General features: G+C 39.5%; 1 protein-coding gene across 1 annotated transcript; it reads left to right on the forward strand.

Moving 5' to 3' along the window:
* The first annotated feature begins 2,194 nt into the window (after positions 1 to 2,194).
* LOC134754830 (juvenile hormone epoxide hydrolase-like) lies at positions 2,195 to 9,951 on the forward strand. The gene is made up of 10 exons (XM_063691263.1): positions 2,195 to 2,320; positions 2,556 to 2,660; positions 3,598 to 3,783; positions 4,071 to 4,316; positions 5,110 to 5,262; positions 5,886 to 6,105; positions 6,733 to 6,864; positions 7,255 to 7,489; positions 8,009 to 8,218; positions 8,875 to 9,951. The coding sequence occupies exons 2-10, from the start codon at positions 2,601 to 2,603 to the stop codon at positions 9,365 to 9,367; spliced, it is 1,935 nt and encodes a 644-aa protein (XP_063547333.1). The 5' UTR covers positions 2,195 to 2,320; positions 2,556 to 2,600; the 3' UTR covers positions 9,368 to 9,951.
* Positions 9,952 to 17,450: the final 7,499 nt, after the last annotated feature.

Below are 17,450 nucleotides of genomic sequence, written 5' to 3' on the forward strand. Positions count from 1 at the left end.
CGAAACGTCACTTAACGCATGTCGAATACCGCTCCAGGAATAGTTGGGTGGTTTTATGTACCTACTTTTACGGTACCAGCTTTTACATCAAGCGAGAGCGACACATATTAAGCGCATGTGATAAGTGATAACCCTACGTTCTGCGGAAAAATTGCAAAAAGTCTCTGTCGCGATATTGGCCCCGCAAGTTCAATTAACGGGCCGCATTCAGCGCGCTCGGGCTTCAGCTTCACACGTCGATACCCGCTAGCGTTTGTACCAGATTGACTGTTTATATGTTCGTTTTTATTTGTAGATATTTATAGGTTTTTGTAATATTCCTCAAAATCTCATACCTACATGTTAGATAAGAGAGAGATGAGGATTTTGATGATTCACGCAGCGCATTCGATCCGAACGGTGCTTCAAGGCGGACATAATATATGTGGTATTTTCTATAAAAAGGGACCTTATTGTCGATGGCGCTTACGCCATTATAAAGGATTCTCCGATATAAATACAATGCCGCGCGACGTTGTGCGGTGTAATTAAATGCCATCGACAATAAGGTCCCTTTTCATAGAAAATGCCCCATATTGCTCTGTTACTCAGTCTACGCCATTGAAGTAAAATAGAAAACTTCGCGCAATTTGCCTTCGGTGTTCCCGGTAGGCCCTTAGCATTTGTAATTCGTAAAACAGATTGACTCCATTATCTTCCTCGCGTTGTCCCGGCTTTTTGCCACGGCTCATAGGAGCCTGAGGTCCGCTTGGCAACTAATCCCAAGAATTGACGTAGGCACAAATTTTTACGAAAGCGACTATTACTAGGGGAATCTAATAGCCTTATTGGGTCTACAAACTATAGTCATTTGTTTTATAGTTTGTCAAAGGACTGTCTCATTTCAAACATTGACAGAGAATCATACTAAGTAATCTTTGTCTTACACTAGTACTAGCACCCAAAAGAAAAGGATGAGTATAGTTTTTTTATTCTTATTTATTGACAATTTGGTTTGACCAACTATACCTCACGTGCTAATATTGATACGTATACCCGAGCAAGCGAAAGATTCCACAATTGAACCACGAGCGTATCGAAACTTAAACGTTATGAGCTTACGACTCTTTGAGTGTTTCAAGGCACGAGGGTTATACAAATTTTGCCACCGAGTGAAACACAACATTTTTCACCACACCAACACAAGGAAAATACTATCTGTAAAATATCAAACAAAATCAAAGCAAATCGATTCAAAATTAATGTTATTAAATATTTATAATTCATAATCATCATTTAAAAGTCTTCTACCAGCAAGCATAAGAAAACAATTCAAAACTTGCATTTGATTACTTTATTGCCTCACATGTGAATAAAATGCAACTTTCTTATCAGTTTTTGAATAATCAAGAGAGCCGTAACCAGCTGAAAATCGTCAACTGATTGTGTGAAATCTTTCTAAATCTCTATTTTCATATTTTTGAACCTACGCCACGGTTCAAAAATTAGCGCTAGGCACCACATTTTTATGGACTTTCGGGGAGTTAATATATATAGATATTTCTGAAAATATTCTCTTTATAAAAATAGCGTTTTCACGACCCCTATTCGTTCGTATGCCGCGGTCGGACAGAATCAAACATACCCATTACCCAACTTGTTAATAAAGAAGGCGCGAAATTCAAATATTTCTATGGGATTTCCCATCTAGATCTTCGCGCCTACATTTTTTAAATTAACCGCCTTTTTCTACTGACAAAGTGGCTGTGCCAGAGTGTAGCATGGAAGCTCCTGTCGCCATATACATAGCAAAGTTTCAACAATGTATAGTGCCCTCCACACTCGCGTTCGCGGCTTCGCGCCGCGTAGTCTGGAGCGCGCTTATGCTATGTAATGGCTTACACGAATGTACGTGATCGCCACAACTATAACTAGATAACGGGTCGAAAAATGCACCGTTTCATATGATAAACTCAGACCAAGATTACTTATTAGTATGGATTGGGCATGAGTGGTAGGAGGGGTAGTCTTTTAATGTATCTTTCACTCGTGCTAGTACTAGCGTAAGACAAAGACAGTATGATTCTCTGTCTATGTTTGATAAATTAATAATAGGCTTAAAAGACTTGTATCCAGGCCGAAACTGTTTAAAAAATCAGTGATAATTGTCAATGACATTTTGACATTACTGACCCTGAGTGACACTGACATGACTGGCACAACAACATAATAATTTTGTATGTGTTTTGTATCTACTTGTTTGATTATTTTTATTTTTCCATAGTGCAAGAAAGATAAAAAGCTATCATTAGCTGCAGTCTTCCGGTTCTACTAAACACTGGTAAGTGGTAAGCATGATACTGCAAATTTTATTTACCTATATGGTCCAAATACGAGCTGAGCTGACTGAAGAATGATTTGCAAAAGCCGGTCACAACTCACAATTTATTGCAAAAATACAGCGTTGATAAGATAAAAAAAAAACATCATTTAAAAAGCCTGTGACTATCACTGAGTATAACGTTGTTATTAGTCTCAGGTGATAATATATTGCTATAGCTTGTACTTTATTTCAGGGAGTTTAGATCGTTGTGAACAGGAAAGTCAGGAAGTCAGCAAACATGAAGAATAAGAAAGAAAAGGCAAAAAAATCTGCACCAAAGCAAGAAAAATCCTTGACCGTAAGTAATTATTTTGTTCGGTGTTCTGTCAGTTTGCTATTTCTCCCCAAAAAGTATAGTAGGTACTTACCTTATTTAATGAGATCTTAAAATATTGTAACTACAACTAAGGTCTGTTTTTTTATCCCGTAGACTAAAATCATAAAATGACGTTTCATGTGTAAGACGTGACATTTCTTAGTACCACATGAAATGTCATTTTAGTCTACGGAATAAAAAATAGAATTTAGATTCACTTTTCATACATGTGTCGTGGTCAAAAATCGCAGATTCAAACCTCCCTTGTGCTGTATAGCCTTGTAACACTTGTAAGTCCCTGTGTACTTCTACTTGTACAAAGTACACATTATAATAATAATAATATTCTTTATTACAACCATGGTATTCATACAATTGTTATAAATATAGTTTCAGTACCTCATGGACTCTGATTAGTTCATAGAAAATCATATATTTTAGCAACTGTATTTTACAATATAAACTAAATCTTAATCACCACTGTGTGCAAACTGTCAGAAGACTGATGACTTGTCTCACGTGTTGTTGGAATGCGTCCGGAATTCGGACTTGAGAAAAAGAATTTTTGGTAGTCTGGGCTCCATGCACAATGGACAGATCAATTGTTGGTTGGCAGAGCCTATATCGGACAAAGCAATCAGTGTTTACCACTTTATTGACCTCTCCCTTGAGTAGGGAACTATGATAGCACCCATGAGGCAGAGATGTTCACCTAGAGTGTCCAAAGCCTCCATAAAAACCAGATAAAAAAAATAAAAAAATATATAAAATCTACAATTTGTTATTTAAATTGTGGTAGCTACATTTCAAATATCATCGTTTGTAAACTCTGATACTGCATAATATCCTGCTGGGTTCTGTAACACAGGAAATTATGTACATTTTTTAAAATAATAAATGAATATTTCTATTATTTCAGCTAAGATACATAGTGTTCACAGTACTAACTGTACTTCCCGTTGCTGCAGCATACTGTGTGTTCTACTTTTTTGCCACTCCTCCGCCTATGCCGGAGATGGACCTCAAGACTTGGTGGGGTCCGTACCCCATCAGTCAGAAACCTGATGTATCTATCAGACCATTCAAAATTGAATTCTCTGATGTGGTAAGAAAATTTTCTATTATGCTGTGAATTTGACTGTTGAATTACATTTTCCCTAGTAAATCATTCGTCCCACCTTACTTCTATTGCAAAAGCAAAGTGCAATTTGGGCAAATTGATAGTACCAATAATGTTAAAACTGACCATGAACTGTTTATCAGTGGCAGCATGTTACACAAATACCATTGGAAAACCTAAGTTGTCGCCAAATATGTAAAAACTGGAAATAGAGTTCTAGAGACGCTATAGTGCTACATTATGAAATGACTTATACATTATCTGTGCTTCAGATAGTGAACGACCTAAGAGAGCGTCTGCTCCACCGGCGTCCCTTCACCCCTCCCCTTGAAGACGCCGGCTTCACCTACGGCTTCAACTCTGACTTCCTGACTCGAGTACTCGACTTCTGGCAGAACAAGTATGACTTCAAACAGCGGGAGCAGTTCCTGAACCAGTACAGTCAGTTTAGGACTAACATACAGGGCTTGGACATACATTATGTGCATGTTAAGCCGAAGGTTGATGGTGATTTGAAGGTAAGATGGTACAAAGAAGTGTAATGAGAGTTGAGATATAGTTTCACTTGTTTTGATCTTGAGGCTTGGCAATCATGTTCACTATTATTTGAAAATTATGTTTAATATAGGCCAAAAACTATCAGTAATAATGACATTACCATATTTAATTTAAAGTCAAGTGATAACACTGATAACTTTATTGTACCTACATACACATCTAAGGTTAAAATACAATGCAAACAAGAAGGAAATAAGAAAAGAAAGAAGAAAATACTTAAACCTTTTAACCTAACCTTGATAGGATTGAATTGATATGAAGCAAAGTGATAATAATATTTTAGTTAATTAATAGTTTAGTTATTTTAATTAGTTAGTAGCTTGCAAAAAATTTCTGACACAAGCTTGCAAAATTTCATCCAACTGAACACCTTAAGGGTCCCCGGCTAACTCGGATCTCCATACAAACGTAGTTAGAAACTTTGTACTTAATAGGATAAGGTATATCTATGTCTGAAATTAGTTTATGTAGCTTCAGATACCATAGTAAAAAAAATACAGTGAATTTAAGTTTCTCATACAAAAATTGTTTTTGCTCTATTTCATTTGTTTTATAATTTGGAGCTATATAAACTAATTACAGACCTAGATATACCTCATGTCATTGTATGTGCAAAGTTTCATTACAATCTCACACGTAGTTTTAAAATGAGAACGAAACTCCTTTTGTATAGGAACTATAGGAAGGTGAAATTCGGCCGAGCTTGCCGGGGACTTGAACTGGTTAAAGTTCAAATATTTGAGTTATTTACAGCCAGTGGTAGTGCCGCTTCTTCTCCTACACGGCTGGCCGGGTTCAGTGCGAGAGTTCTACGAGATGATACCTAAACTGACCACGCCGCGAGCTCAGCCCGACTTCGTCTTCGAGCTGATCATACCCAGTCTGCCTGGCTTTGGCTTCTCACAGGTAAATTATAACTAGTCTGTTGCAGTGGCACTATTGTACGGCTTTTTTTATGATATAGGAGGCAAACGAGCAGACGGATCACCTGATGGAGCGATTACCGCCGCCCATGGACACCCGCAACACCAGAGGGGTTGTGAGTGCGTTGCCGGCCTTTAAGATGGTAGTACGCTCTATTCTTGAAGGTCGTATCGGTACGGAAATACCGCAGGCGACAGTTCATTCCACAGTTTAGCTGTGCGAGGCAGAAAGTTTATGGAGAAACGCACGATCTGCCACTAGTCGCCGGTCGCAGGGTCAGTTGCACCAAACCGTCTGTCACTGTTTAAGAGTTCGCTATGTTTTATTGTATGGGAAGTGTCTTAGTTCATTGCTGAGTGACATTGATATATTCGCCAATTGCTGTTGGTGCAGTTGGCCGTAATAAATTCGACAGCGCCCGAACTCACTATGCTCAAAACACAAATTTTTGTTTTCTCACCTGACTCTCATAAGATCATACCCTCATAGGTACATCACACATTGAACAGTATATGGTCTGAGTTTCTGATATCCCCGTTCCAAATCCTATAGCTATTTCGTGCTAAGTTGAAACTTTAAAACAATGAATTTCTTTTTTTGTCCAGGGCGCCTCTAGAGCCGGCCTGGGCCCAGCAGAAATTGCCGTGGTACTCCACAACCTGATGCAGCGTATAGGCGTACCGAAGTACTACATCCAGGGCGGGGACGCGGGCCACGCTATAGGATCGCACATGGCAACATTATTCCCGGAGAACGTGCTTGGGTTCCATACAAACTTCCCTGTGCTATCGTTCAACCCGTACGCGCATCTTTATAACTTTTTAGGTAAGTACAGTAGCCTAGTCAATTTCATAGTGTAATATGGCATTCTTGTTTGGGGTAAAGTTGTTAGACTGGAACAGGTACTTGCATAGTGTAAGCCTTAGCCACAGCACTGTTCCCAGACAATTTCATACAAACTTCCCCGTACTTTCCTTCAACCCGTACGCGCATCTTTTTAGATAAGTAGATTACCTACACATTTTTATCCTAGTTACTTTTATATTGCATTATCGTATGGCATTCTACTTCGGGGTAAACTGGCTGATCTAAATTAGGGTACCTATAGAATACGAAGCAGAATGCGTGATAGGCTCGGATATTCCTATATCTCTAATAATTGTTTGTCTGCACTAGTTCTGAGATTATGAAACTAAAATTTACTCATGCTCTATCTCAGGGGTTCCCAACTGTGCGCCGCGGCGCCCTGGTGCACCGTAGACAGTAAAGAGGGGCGCTGTGAGGCTATGCTCCTCGCCATGTTACCTAACTATTTTAAATATATCAAGATTAAATTTTAAACTTGCAAGTGCGCCCTGGACTGAAAAAGATTGGGAACCCCTGCTCTATCTATTTAAAGATTGTTCTGAATTAGTTCTGCGATGAGTCAACTCAAATTGAAATGTTGTACAGGTCAGTTCTGGCCCAGCCTCGTGGTGGAGCCGGAGCTACAAAGCCGGATGTACCCATGGGGAGAGAAGACCAAACACCTCATCGAGGAGTCCGGATACATGCACATCCAGGCTACCAAACCGGACACTATTGGTGCGATATATTTTATTAATACATTTTTGTTGAAATTAGGTACCACGTTTATTATTTGCTCTACAAATAAGCCTCAGTCTATTATTTTTGTAGTAAATTTTTCAATAAGCAACTTTCTTTCAGCAGGAGATGAAACTTGTTTCCAAATGAAATCATCTGTACGGAATATTTTGTTGTCTTTGAAGTTGTAGTTTGGATAGCTGTCGGGATTGTTTTGACAATCTGTAATAAGTTTTAAAACCGACAAAATACGGTTCGGCTCGCGGCAACGAATTTGCCTCGTGTCGCATGCCTCAGGTTGAGGCAGCGTCTCCACTTGCGCGGCCTCGGAGGACTCGACCCGAGGCGGCCTCTAGTGGATACGTGGCTTATGAACTTTTTGTGTCCCAGGTACGGCACTGACCGACTCCCCAGCCGGCCTGGCCGCGTACATCCTGGAGAAGTTCTCCACGTGGACCGACCCGGCCTTCAGGAAGGCTGGCGACGGCAACCTGCTCTCCAAGTTCTCACTGACGACCCTGCTTGACAACGTCATGATCTACTGGGCTTCGAATAGCATTACTACTTCCGTGCGACTGTATGCTGAGACATTTGCTCGAAAGCAGCAAAGTCTGAGGCTAGATGAGTAAGTATGATCTTTCCGCCTTGAGGAAAACTATGGCATCCAGTTCAAGTTCTCATAGACGACCCTGCTTGACAACGTCATGATTTACTACTTGGACTTGGACATATTTTTGAGCCATTTGTCTGTATCGATATTTTTGCCTTCGACTGTACAAATAATTGTGTCTCTTAACTTCAAACTCCGATAAATCCATCTGTCAGATTATGCGGTTTTGGTATTAAGAAAAGGCAATAGGGTAGATATTTGCTGAGAGCGTGGAATGGATTTATCCGATTAAGTATTAGCACTACTAACAAACTAACCAAATCCACAATCTGCTTACCGATTTTTTTAACTCCAAGGCACCAACCAACCCACCAACATAGACGGCTAAAAGTGGTTAAGGTAAATCTCCACGGGTAGCAAGACACCACTCATATCTTAATCTGACACGCCCGGGTAAATCCAAAAAAATCCCCTCTTGGGCATCTCCTACTGGGTAAACGATTGATTAACCAGATTCATGACTGTTATCCACAGGGTTCCAACCGAGGTGCCGACGTGGGGCATCAAGTTCAAACACGAGCTGGTATTCCACCCGGACCAGTTCCTGAAGCTGAAGTACAAGAACTACCTGCACAGCACCGTAGTAGAAGCTGGTGGTCACTTCGCAGCCTTAGAACACCCTGATATCTTGGCTGATGATGTGTTTGAAGCTGTGGAGGTGTTCCGGCATTTCCATGCGAGAAAGTAAGTCTAGCAAAAGAGGTGTACAGTGTAAAAACAAATCGTGCCTCAAATTTTAAAATATGGCGCAGTATGGCACAGTATAGAATTTAGTATAGAGGCGTATTGTCAAAGTAAATTTTGTAAGCACAGTAAATTTACTGCCATCTTTCGACACAGGATTAAAACTTTTAGAACGCCATTTGACTTTGTTCCTTATTCTTTCACTGAAATGTGTTAAAATTGTAAAATATCAATCGGTATCGCCATCTACAGGAGTACAGGCCAAAGGTATGGCGCCATCTTTTCGAGCATAAATTTTTCTTGATTTTCGGAGGCACGTTTTTATCTTTTACGGAGCTATATACACGGTGGCTAAAAAATAAGCGCATTCCCGTTGCCAGGGTCGTTTTGGGATTATAGTTAGTGAGCAACTTTTACTATGGGACCAACCCCGAAATCGGGAAAAAAAATTTGGCTGTTTCATTCATTTTGACTGATCCATTTTCTATGGGAGGGTACATTTTTTTTCGCGATTTCGTGGTTGGTCCCATAGTAAAAGCTGCTCAGTATAATATGGTTTAATCCTAAAACGTGCCTGGCAGTAGGAACGCACTTATTTTTTAGCCACCCTGTATATCTTTGCTTTGATGTAAATAACAAGTTATTTAATTTTACAGTAACCCAGAACAAAAACCGAAGACAATCTACGACTTCACAGTAAAAGACATCAACGGCAAAACCTTAAAACTGGACAAATACAAGGGCTACGTTTTAATCATCGTCAACGTAGCCTCGCAATGCGGATACACCGACAACCACTATAAAGAACTCAACGAGCTATACGACAAGTACGCAGAGAGGGGTCTTCGTATACTGGCCTTCCCTTGCAACCAGTTCGGTGGCCAGGAACCAGGGAGCTTGAAAGACATCCAAACCTTTGCTAAAAACAAAGGAGCTAAGTTCGATTTGTTTGAAAAAGTAGAAGTAAACGGGGAGAATTCTCATCCGTTATGGAATTTTTTGAAGGAGGTTCAAAGTGGGACGCTAACTAATGCTATAAAATGGAATTTTTCTAAGTTCATTGTGGATAGGAACGGGGTACCTGTGGAACGGTTTGGGCCGAGCACTAACCCGTTGGAGCTGGAAACGTATTTGGCTAAGTATTGGTGATGGGTTTTGCCGCTCGAACGGTTACGGGTCATTTAGAGCGTCCGCTAGGTGGCGCGGTTGCACATAGCGTTGCGAGTCCAGTAAATAATGTCCTTAGGATGCTGTTAAGGCTGCCGAGGCACTGTCACAGAATAAGTAATAGTATTATCATACAGAACGGCCGCGCCCCGCCCCGCCCCGACTCGAATGCCCTCGCCCCGCGACACCAGATTGACGGCCGTTTGCCGGCCGCTCAGTACTATTTTTAAGCAACACTCACACTATGACGCGTGTATAGACGTGCCGTTCACACATAGAAACGCAAGTGATTTTTGACGTATAGCGTGTCCGCCCTGTGGCACTAGTGCGTCAGGCATGTTCGCCGAAACGCGAACGGAGGACTTCTATGCCATTAGACGGAAGAGAATGGCCTCATTGCGACGTGTGCGCGGCAGCAGTAGCACTAACAGCATGCTAAGGGCGTTAGCCGAGCGTCTCGACTGCCCGCTCATTAGGTACTGAACAGAAGTAGTCATTGGTAGGTCTAAGTAGATATAGGTTACTAACATAATATTAAGGCTAAAATGTTACTAACAAAATATGGATAGCTTTGGTCTGAAATAAAGATTTTTTTAAAGAAAAATTGTATGAGCATTGTTAACTGGCGCGGAAGCGTGCGACGTATTTTACCTGGGCGTTTTCTAAAATAAATACTGAAAACCTGATTATTTCAAATCTGGACATTCTTGGGCTCATTCTACTGAGAATCGACAGCGTTCTCCATCCTGCCATTAAAAAAAGATGTCCCAAAATGTCCATTCCGTTACGTCACGTTTTAGTCTGAATTTTTTTTTCACGTAAGTATATGCGTGACGTAGTTGTATGTACAATTTTCATACAAATTTTTGGGACATTTTTTTTATCATCAGGTTTAAGATGCTAGTGATTCTGAGTTTAAATAACCCAAAAACACCAGAATCTGTAAGAATCAGGTTTTCAATATTTATTTTAGAAAACGCTTACCTACAATGGCACCCGCTCCGTGCGTTAATAAGAGTATCTCGATCCAATGTACAATAGGGTAATTGCCAATTTTTTTATGGTATCAGACGATCAGGTTTGTTTTAAGGATCAAATGTTTGTATGGGACCCATTGTCTTAAAGCAATACAAAAGTCACAAATGATGGTCAAAGTCTGGCACCCGCACTTTACTGAGCAAACGCTCTAACAAAATGGCAACACATCGTGACGTCACTGTGTCACTGCTTAGAAGCCGTTTCGATGTATGGAAAACAAGGAAATTGAGATTTTGTCGGTGAAATGTTGCGTTTATGTATATTATTGCAATACAATGTGTTTTTAAATAAAATGTAAGGAATCGAAAGGTACCGTTATTTTCTTCCTATTTGAAAGTAAAAAAAAAGTTTATAAACTTGGGTCTTGTATTTTTTAATTATTCCCAAATATTTTTTAAGTTCCAGTTTATTGTGATAAATTGCTTTTTTTTCCTATTTGAATGTAAAAAAAAGTTTATTTCTAAACTTAGGTCTTGTATTTTTTAATTATTCCCATATATTTTTTAAGTTTCCAATTTATTGTGATAGATTGCTCATTCTCTATCTATTTAACTAGATTTAGGTATAAAATTCCACATGTGTCAATTACCCTATTATTTAACGAGCAAATATTTGTCATCTTGGAAACTATACTGAAACACACCCAACTTGTCAGTAGAAATTGCCGCATTTTTCTACTCACAAGGTCGCTGTGCCAGAGTATAATATAAGTAGCGTTACCCGCGTTCTCACTTAGTGTACTCAATCTGAGCAAATGTTTGCTCTTCCCGTTCACTGTTTGAGCAAGTGTTTCCATTTACTGAAAGAACGATTGCTCGCTCAAAACTGTGCAAAACTGTGTGTGTGTGTGTGTGTGTGTGTGTGTGTGTGCTGTGTGTGTCAAAGCTGTGTAGTGTAAATCTCATTCAATAGCGTGACGCTGACGTGACATACGCGTTTGCGTTAACCAAGGGCCTGACAATGGCACTCTTTGATAGAGAAAGATAGTCTTATTGCGATTCCAATAAGAGGAAAGAGAAAATAGTGCCATGCTTTGTCCTTATCACCGACCGGGTGGCATCATAGGTAGGAGGCGATGGCGAAATACTTATAAGAGTGAAAGAGAATCCTATGCTGCCCAAATTCTATATGAATATTCTTTCTCTTACCCCCGGTCGCTCGGTGGCGCGTCTGTAACTACTTGTATATACTATGTCTATGGCGTTAACCTTCTCGACGCCGTGTCAACCACAAAAGCTGTCACAGACGCCACGTCACCGAAGTGTCAAAACTGAAATTGAACTTTATGCACATGCACGTGGGTATATGTTGCTCTGTGTTCTTTAACCGATTAATCCATCTTTGGCGTTGGACCTGGGGTGCCGATATATCCGTCATTGACGTCGAAAAGGTTGTCTCATTTTGTATGGGATTTTGAACGTTTTGGAAACTCAAAATCCCATACAAAATGAGACTTAACGCAAACGCGTATGTCACGTCACGCTATCAAATAAATTTACACTAAGGGGTTCATATTAACACTAAGTGAAAACGCGAATTTACGAATACGAATAATGCTATCCGATTCTCATGTATGAGATGCTCGTACCATAAATGGGACAAAAGTCATTGTCAAAAGGCTACTATGTAGTCATGATTCTAGATTTTTTTACCTTTTTGACGCCAATGACGGATATATCGGCACCGCACGTCCAACGCCAAATACGGATTAATCGGTCAAAGACCACAGAGCAACATAGACTTACGTGCATGTGCATAAAGTTCAATTTCAGTTTTGACACTTCGGTGACGTGGCGTCCGCGTGACAGCTTTTGTGTTTGACACGGCGTCGAGAAGGTTAATAATAAACCTATAGGGTGAATTAGACTAAGGCCAATATGGTGTTTATTATAAGTTTAATATCGTGGTGGTAGTCGTTAATATGGTGTTTAATATCGTAAAAATATGAACCAACACACAGGTTACTATGTAATGTAAAGTTAAGTATAATATAATAAAAACGGAACCTATTTAACTGTAGGATTAAGTAAACTTAAGTAGTATTACCTCGAAATGAAAAGTAAACCAAATGTTATCAAAGTTTCTTATGAGCATTTTTTCTCCGTTTATTTTGAACAGTTTGCTTGACGCAAACAGATTATGGAGGTATACAGTACTGTATACCAATCAATGTATACAGGATGGCTAAAAAATAAGTGCATTCTCGTTGCCAGGGAGGTTTTGGGATTATACTGAGCAACTTTTACTTTGGGACCAACCACGAAATTGCGTTTTTTTTTTAACCCACCCATAGAAAATGGACCAGCCAAAATGTATGAAACAGCCAAATTTTTTGTCGCGATTTCGGGGTTGGTCCCATAGTAAAAGTTGCTCAGTATAATCCCAAAACCTCCCTGGCAACGGGAATGCACTTATTTTTTAGCTACCGTGTATATTCTGTATATTTAAGTGAAATATGCATTTATTTACATCAAGGTAAGGCATGTCAACACCAAGTTGTGGTGCTCTATTTCGAAGTTTCGTCAAAAAAAAAAAAACGAAAATGTCACTAAACGGCCTCGGCATACCTTGCCTTAATCAGTAATAGCCAGATTGACGAAACTGGAAATAGTTATTTGTTATACAAGGGTGCAAAGTTGTATTTTACCCGCGAGTGTAGAATAGAAACACGAGCAAGCGAAAGGATTCTATAGGTGAACCACGAGCGAAGCGAGTGGTTCTAAAATAGAATCCTGAGCGTAGCGAGTGTTTCAACACACGAGAAGTAAAATACATTTGCGCCCGTGTGTAACACAAAACTTTTCACCTCACTATAGCGAGGAAAGTGCAACATCCACAGGCGTTAGATCATCTTCATCACTGTAATCACTCATTTCTTTACGATATTATAACAGAAAACTCTGGAAGTTGTGTATTTTTACGCGAGTCGGTGAGAAAAGGTTTTAAGTAAAAAAATTGTTGACAATGTTGACATTTCTGATGTATGAAATGTCAACGATGCGTTTTGAAATTGCATCGACTCAACTTGTGCGTTCAGAATTATATTTAACATCATTATAAAAAACAAACGTTCCTTATGGAATTTTAAGGTTTATGACTTAAAATCATTAAATAAAGCTAAATTTGGTATTTTTTATTAGATTCTCAAACCATTTATTTAATGATAATTAATATCGAACGAACCATTATCATGAGCGTTTTACGTTTTGTTATCTGTCAAGCTACTTAAACACGCTCCATCCAAGGTCAAATTACTTTCCCCACTAGTGGATAAAACGCGTTTTTCCCCGCTTGTATTGAAGGATAAACGGCAACTTTCCGAGCTAGTGAGGGGAAAAAAATCTTGTTTGGTCGATTTGACCTAAGAGGCCCACTGACTATCAATCCGCCGGACGATATCGGCCTATCAAATTTTTTTTCTAACTGACAGGCCGATATCGTCCGGCGGACTGATAGTGTGCCCCTTTACTGGTTTGATATATTTTTTTTCTTGTGTACAAGAGCAATAAACATGTTTTTTATGAAAAAGCTTTACTTCTTATTTCGGCTACCTACAGTGGACAGGTTACGTAAAATACTATTAAACTGGATAATACAGAATATTAAAATTAGGGGTATTACTGCAATGTTCTGCCGCCAGAGTTCAGCACTTGCACAAATTGTAAACCATAGAGTATATAAACTTTTAAATACATACTATGCCTTAAACAGTTTTTTGTCAAGTTTTCACTATGACATTGATGCATAAAGGCGGTTTGTTTACAAAGGCCTACCGCGAAAACCGAAATTTGTGTTTCGCGATAGGCCCTCTGTTTATGCTAGTGGCGCCCTCTACGCAGAGTTTTGCGTAATATTCACTAAAAGCTCAGCACAGAGGGCGCGGTAGTAAAATGGTTCCGAGTGAAGTGACATGTGAGATTTCGTGACAATTGGATACATAGATAAGACGTAATTAATGAAACAAAAAAGAAAATTTCTTGTTTATTAAATGTGTATATCGTATATCCCATGAGTCGCAAAGGTTTAAATTTGCCAGACAAATAAGGACCCTAAACTATTACAATTTGAATTGAATTTTGATTGTCATTTTGGACGCGATATCAAAAACCGGCCAAGTGCGAGTCGGACTCGCGCACGAAGGGTTCCGTACCATTACGCAAAAAACGGCAAAAAAATCACGTTTGTTGTATGGGAGTCCCCCCTTAAATATTCATTTTATTCTGTTTTTAGTATTTGTTGTTATAGCGGCAACAGAAATACACCATCTGTGAAAATTTCAACTGTCTAGCTATCACGGTTCATGAGATACATCCTGGTGACAGACGGACAGGCAGACGGACTGCAGAGTCTTAGTAATAGGGTCCCGTTTTTACCCTTTGGGTACGGAACCCTAAAAACAGACAAATTAATTTGCTTAGGGTGGTATTCCACTTGTCAAATGTGCATTGCATCTCACTCTCTCATTAAGCAAAATGTTAGTAACAAATACACATTGGACCAAGATATAGTACAGGTGGTATACCAATCTTAGGTAATAAATTTTAAAAACAATCCTAAGTTTGCTTTATATTTTTATGGCTTATTTTTGTATCATATGTAAAAATTTGTACATCTAATAAAAACCGGCCAAGTGCGAGTCGGACTCGCGCACCGAGGGTTCCGTACTTTTTAGTATTTGTTGTTATAGCGGCAACAGAAATACATCATCTGTGAAAATTTCAACTGTCTAGCTATCATGGTTCATGAGATACAGACAGACACAGACAGACGGACAGCGGAGTCTTAGTAATAGGGTCCCGTTTTTACCCTTTGGGTACGGAACCCTAAAAAGCAAATAGCGGAATTATGGGGAATAGATAAACCATAGACTACAGCCAACTTCTGTCACTTATTGGATTTGAACCCTTTCACCAAAGCGCCTTCTGTGGTAAACAATTACGTATAACGCCATCTAGCGAGCCGATCCTAGCTTGAGTCTGGAGAAGTCATTGATCGTATTTATGGAACCCGACCCGCTGGACTGTAGCTCAGGAACGTTCGCGATTATCTGGAGGAAACCAACGAGTTCAAGCAATATTGTCTACGTGGGAAGTGCTTGTTGGGCTAAAATCTAAATACTGGCATAGAGAAATAAGTAAGGATGGAGTGCTAACTCCATACATCAGTTTTCTTACCAAAACGCTGGTTATTTTCGTAGTCGACATCTAGCGTCAAGTAGCGAATTTGTTAGTACAGCTACTTGACACTAGATGTCGCGATGAATGAAAACTCTAATGCTCAACAATGTTCAGTTAACATTATAACCGGAACTATTTTCAACTTCTGCTTGTAATATTAGTTGTAAATTGTTTTAATACATTTTTCGTCAGTCGTGACACTCGTGACATCTGGTGTCAAGTAGCGGTACTGATAAACCCACTACTTGCCGCTAGATCTCGACTACGAAGTAACTCGCGTTTTAGTAAGAAAACTGATGTATGGAGTTACCACTCTTTCCTTACTTATACGGGGTGTCCCAGAACAACCACGTCACAGTGACACCGGAGGTAGGTCAACTGAAGAGGAACCTAACTAGGGTTTTTTTTTACGTGGAGGAATGCAGTTATAGACCGCGGGCCAGGAACAGATTTCCATGACCAATCTTCTCCCGGGCGAAAACTCGTATAGTGGTTAACGGCTATGTATGATGCCATTCCTCAACCCACCAACGGAGCGGCAGCTGATGTTCACGAGGGTTCATCATACATAGCCGTTAACCGCTATACGAGTTTTCGCCCGGGAGGCGATGACTGACGAAATTTTCGCCTGGCTCGCGGTCTATCAGGCATTCCGCCCAGCCAAACATGACCCCAGTAAAAGTTGCATGCGGTTTTCGAGTTATCGGTGCTCGTAGGTACTTTAAATTTGAAATGAGAAAATTGTCAATTTAATTTTTTTATTTCGGTATTAACTCGAAAACCGTGCAACTTTTACTGGGGTCATGTTAGGCTGACCAGGTTCCTATTGAGTTGACCTACCTCCGGTGTCACTGTGACGTGGTACTTCTGGGACACCCTGTATTTCTCTATGGTAACTAATGAGTCTCATTTCCGTTATGGCCACAGTTATGCACAGAATAAATGCTCATCCCTATGTATTTTGCAACCGTTTCGTTATGCGGTAACTAGATTGTAAAGCGCTAACGTTTGACAATTCAGTTGCAACAAAACGTATCGCGCCATCTACTTATGCTACAATAATTTTGCACTATACGCATCTCGGAATTCCTTTGTTTGTCTATGATATAAATGGTCATTCTCTATTCTATAATTATTGTTCTATCAGTGTGACCCATTTGAAGGGTACACGGAAAGAACATGTCTAGTCACTTTTTTCGGAAAATGAGATTTTCATTTCAAAATGTAGAGCTCTTAATGAACTATTAGTTATATATTTTGCTACCACTGTATAATATATGTAACAACTTTTTTTTAGTTAAAAAAGACCTGGTCACGGAATTACCATACATTTTGACATGGTTCCAAATTTTAAAACCGCGATTACTCAAAATGTTACTAAAGTGACTAGACATGTTCTTTCCGTGTACCCTTCATTTAATGTTTGCACACCTTGATGAAATTTTGAGTTAATCATCCGTGAACCTTATTTCAATGAAACATGGTCAATAAATGGTTTGTACAATTAGCTCCATGTATGAATTTATTTTTATTTTTGGATTCATAATTTGTATCGTTGGAACACCGGAAATGATAAAAATACTTTTGTAAACCTTAACATTATTTTATTAAAAAATATTTAAATTGTTGAAAATTTTTGAGCGGTTGAAACTCTCATAATTTTTGGCGCGAATTCGAACGAGCGTGATAACGTCACACGTTGGGCGGCCCAACTGACGTTTGCTACTAATGACACTAATCTGTCTAACGCGTGACGTCACGTGGCGTTTCGAGCGTTTCGCTCACTAGCTTTTCGCGGGCAAATTTTTGTACTTTTTATTTATAATTTTAAGTAATTAAATGGTAATTTA

Source organism: Cydia strobilella, chromosome 2 (genome assembly GCF_947568885.1).
Source record: "Cydia strobilella chromosome 2, ilCydStro3.1, whole genome shotgun sequence".
NCBI lineage: Eukaryota > Metazoa > Arthropoda > Insecta > Lepidoptera > Tortricidae > Cydia > Cydia strobilella.

What these genes read in the sequence shown, in the direction of transcription:
- LOC134754830 (XM_063691263.1), top strand. Translation starts at nt 2,601, where the DNA reads ATGAAGAATAAGAAAGAAAAGGCAAAAAAATCTGCACCAAAGCAAGAA. An exon ending in AGGTTGATGGTGATTTGAAG is followed by an intron (nt 4,317 to 5,109) that starts GTAAGATGGTAC and finishes AGTTATTTACAG; the next exon opens with CCAGTGGTAGTGCCGCTTCT. An exon ending in CGGCATTTCCATGCGAGAAA is followed by an intron (nt 8,219 to 8,874) that starts GTAAGTCTAGCA and finishes TTAATTTTACAG; the next exon opens with TAACCCAGAACAAAAACCGA.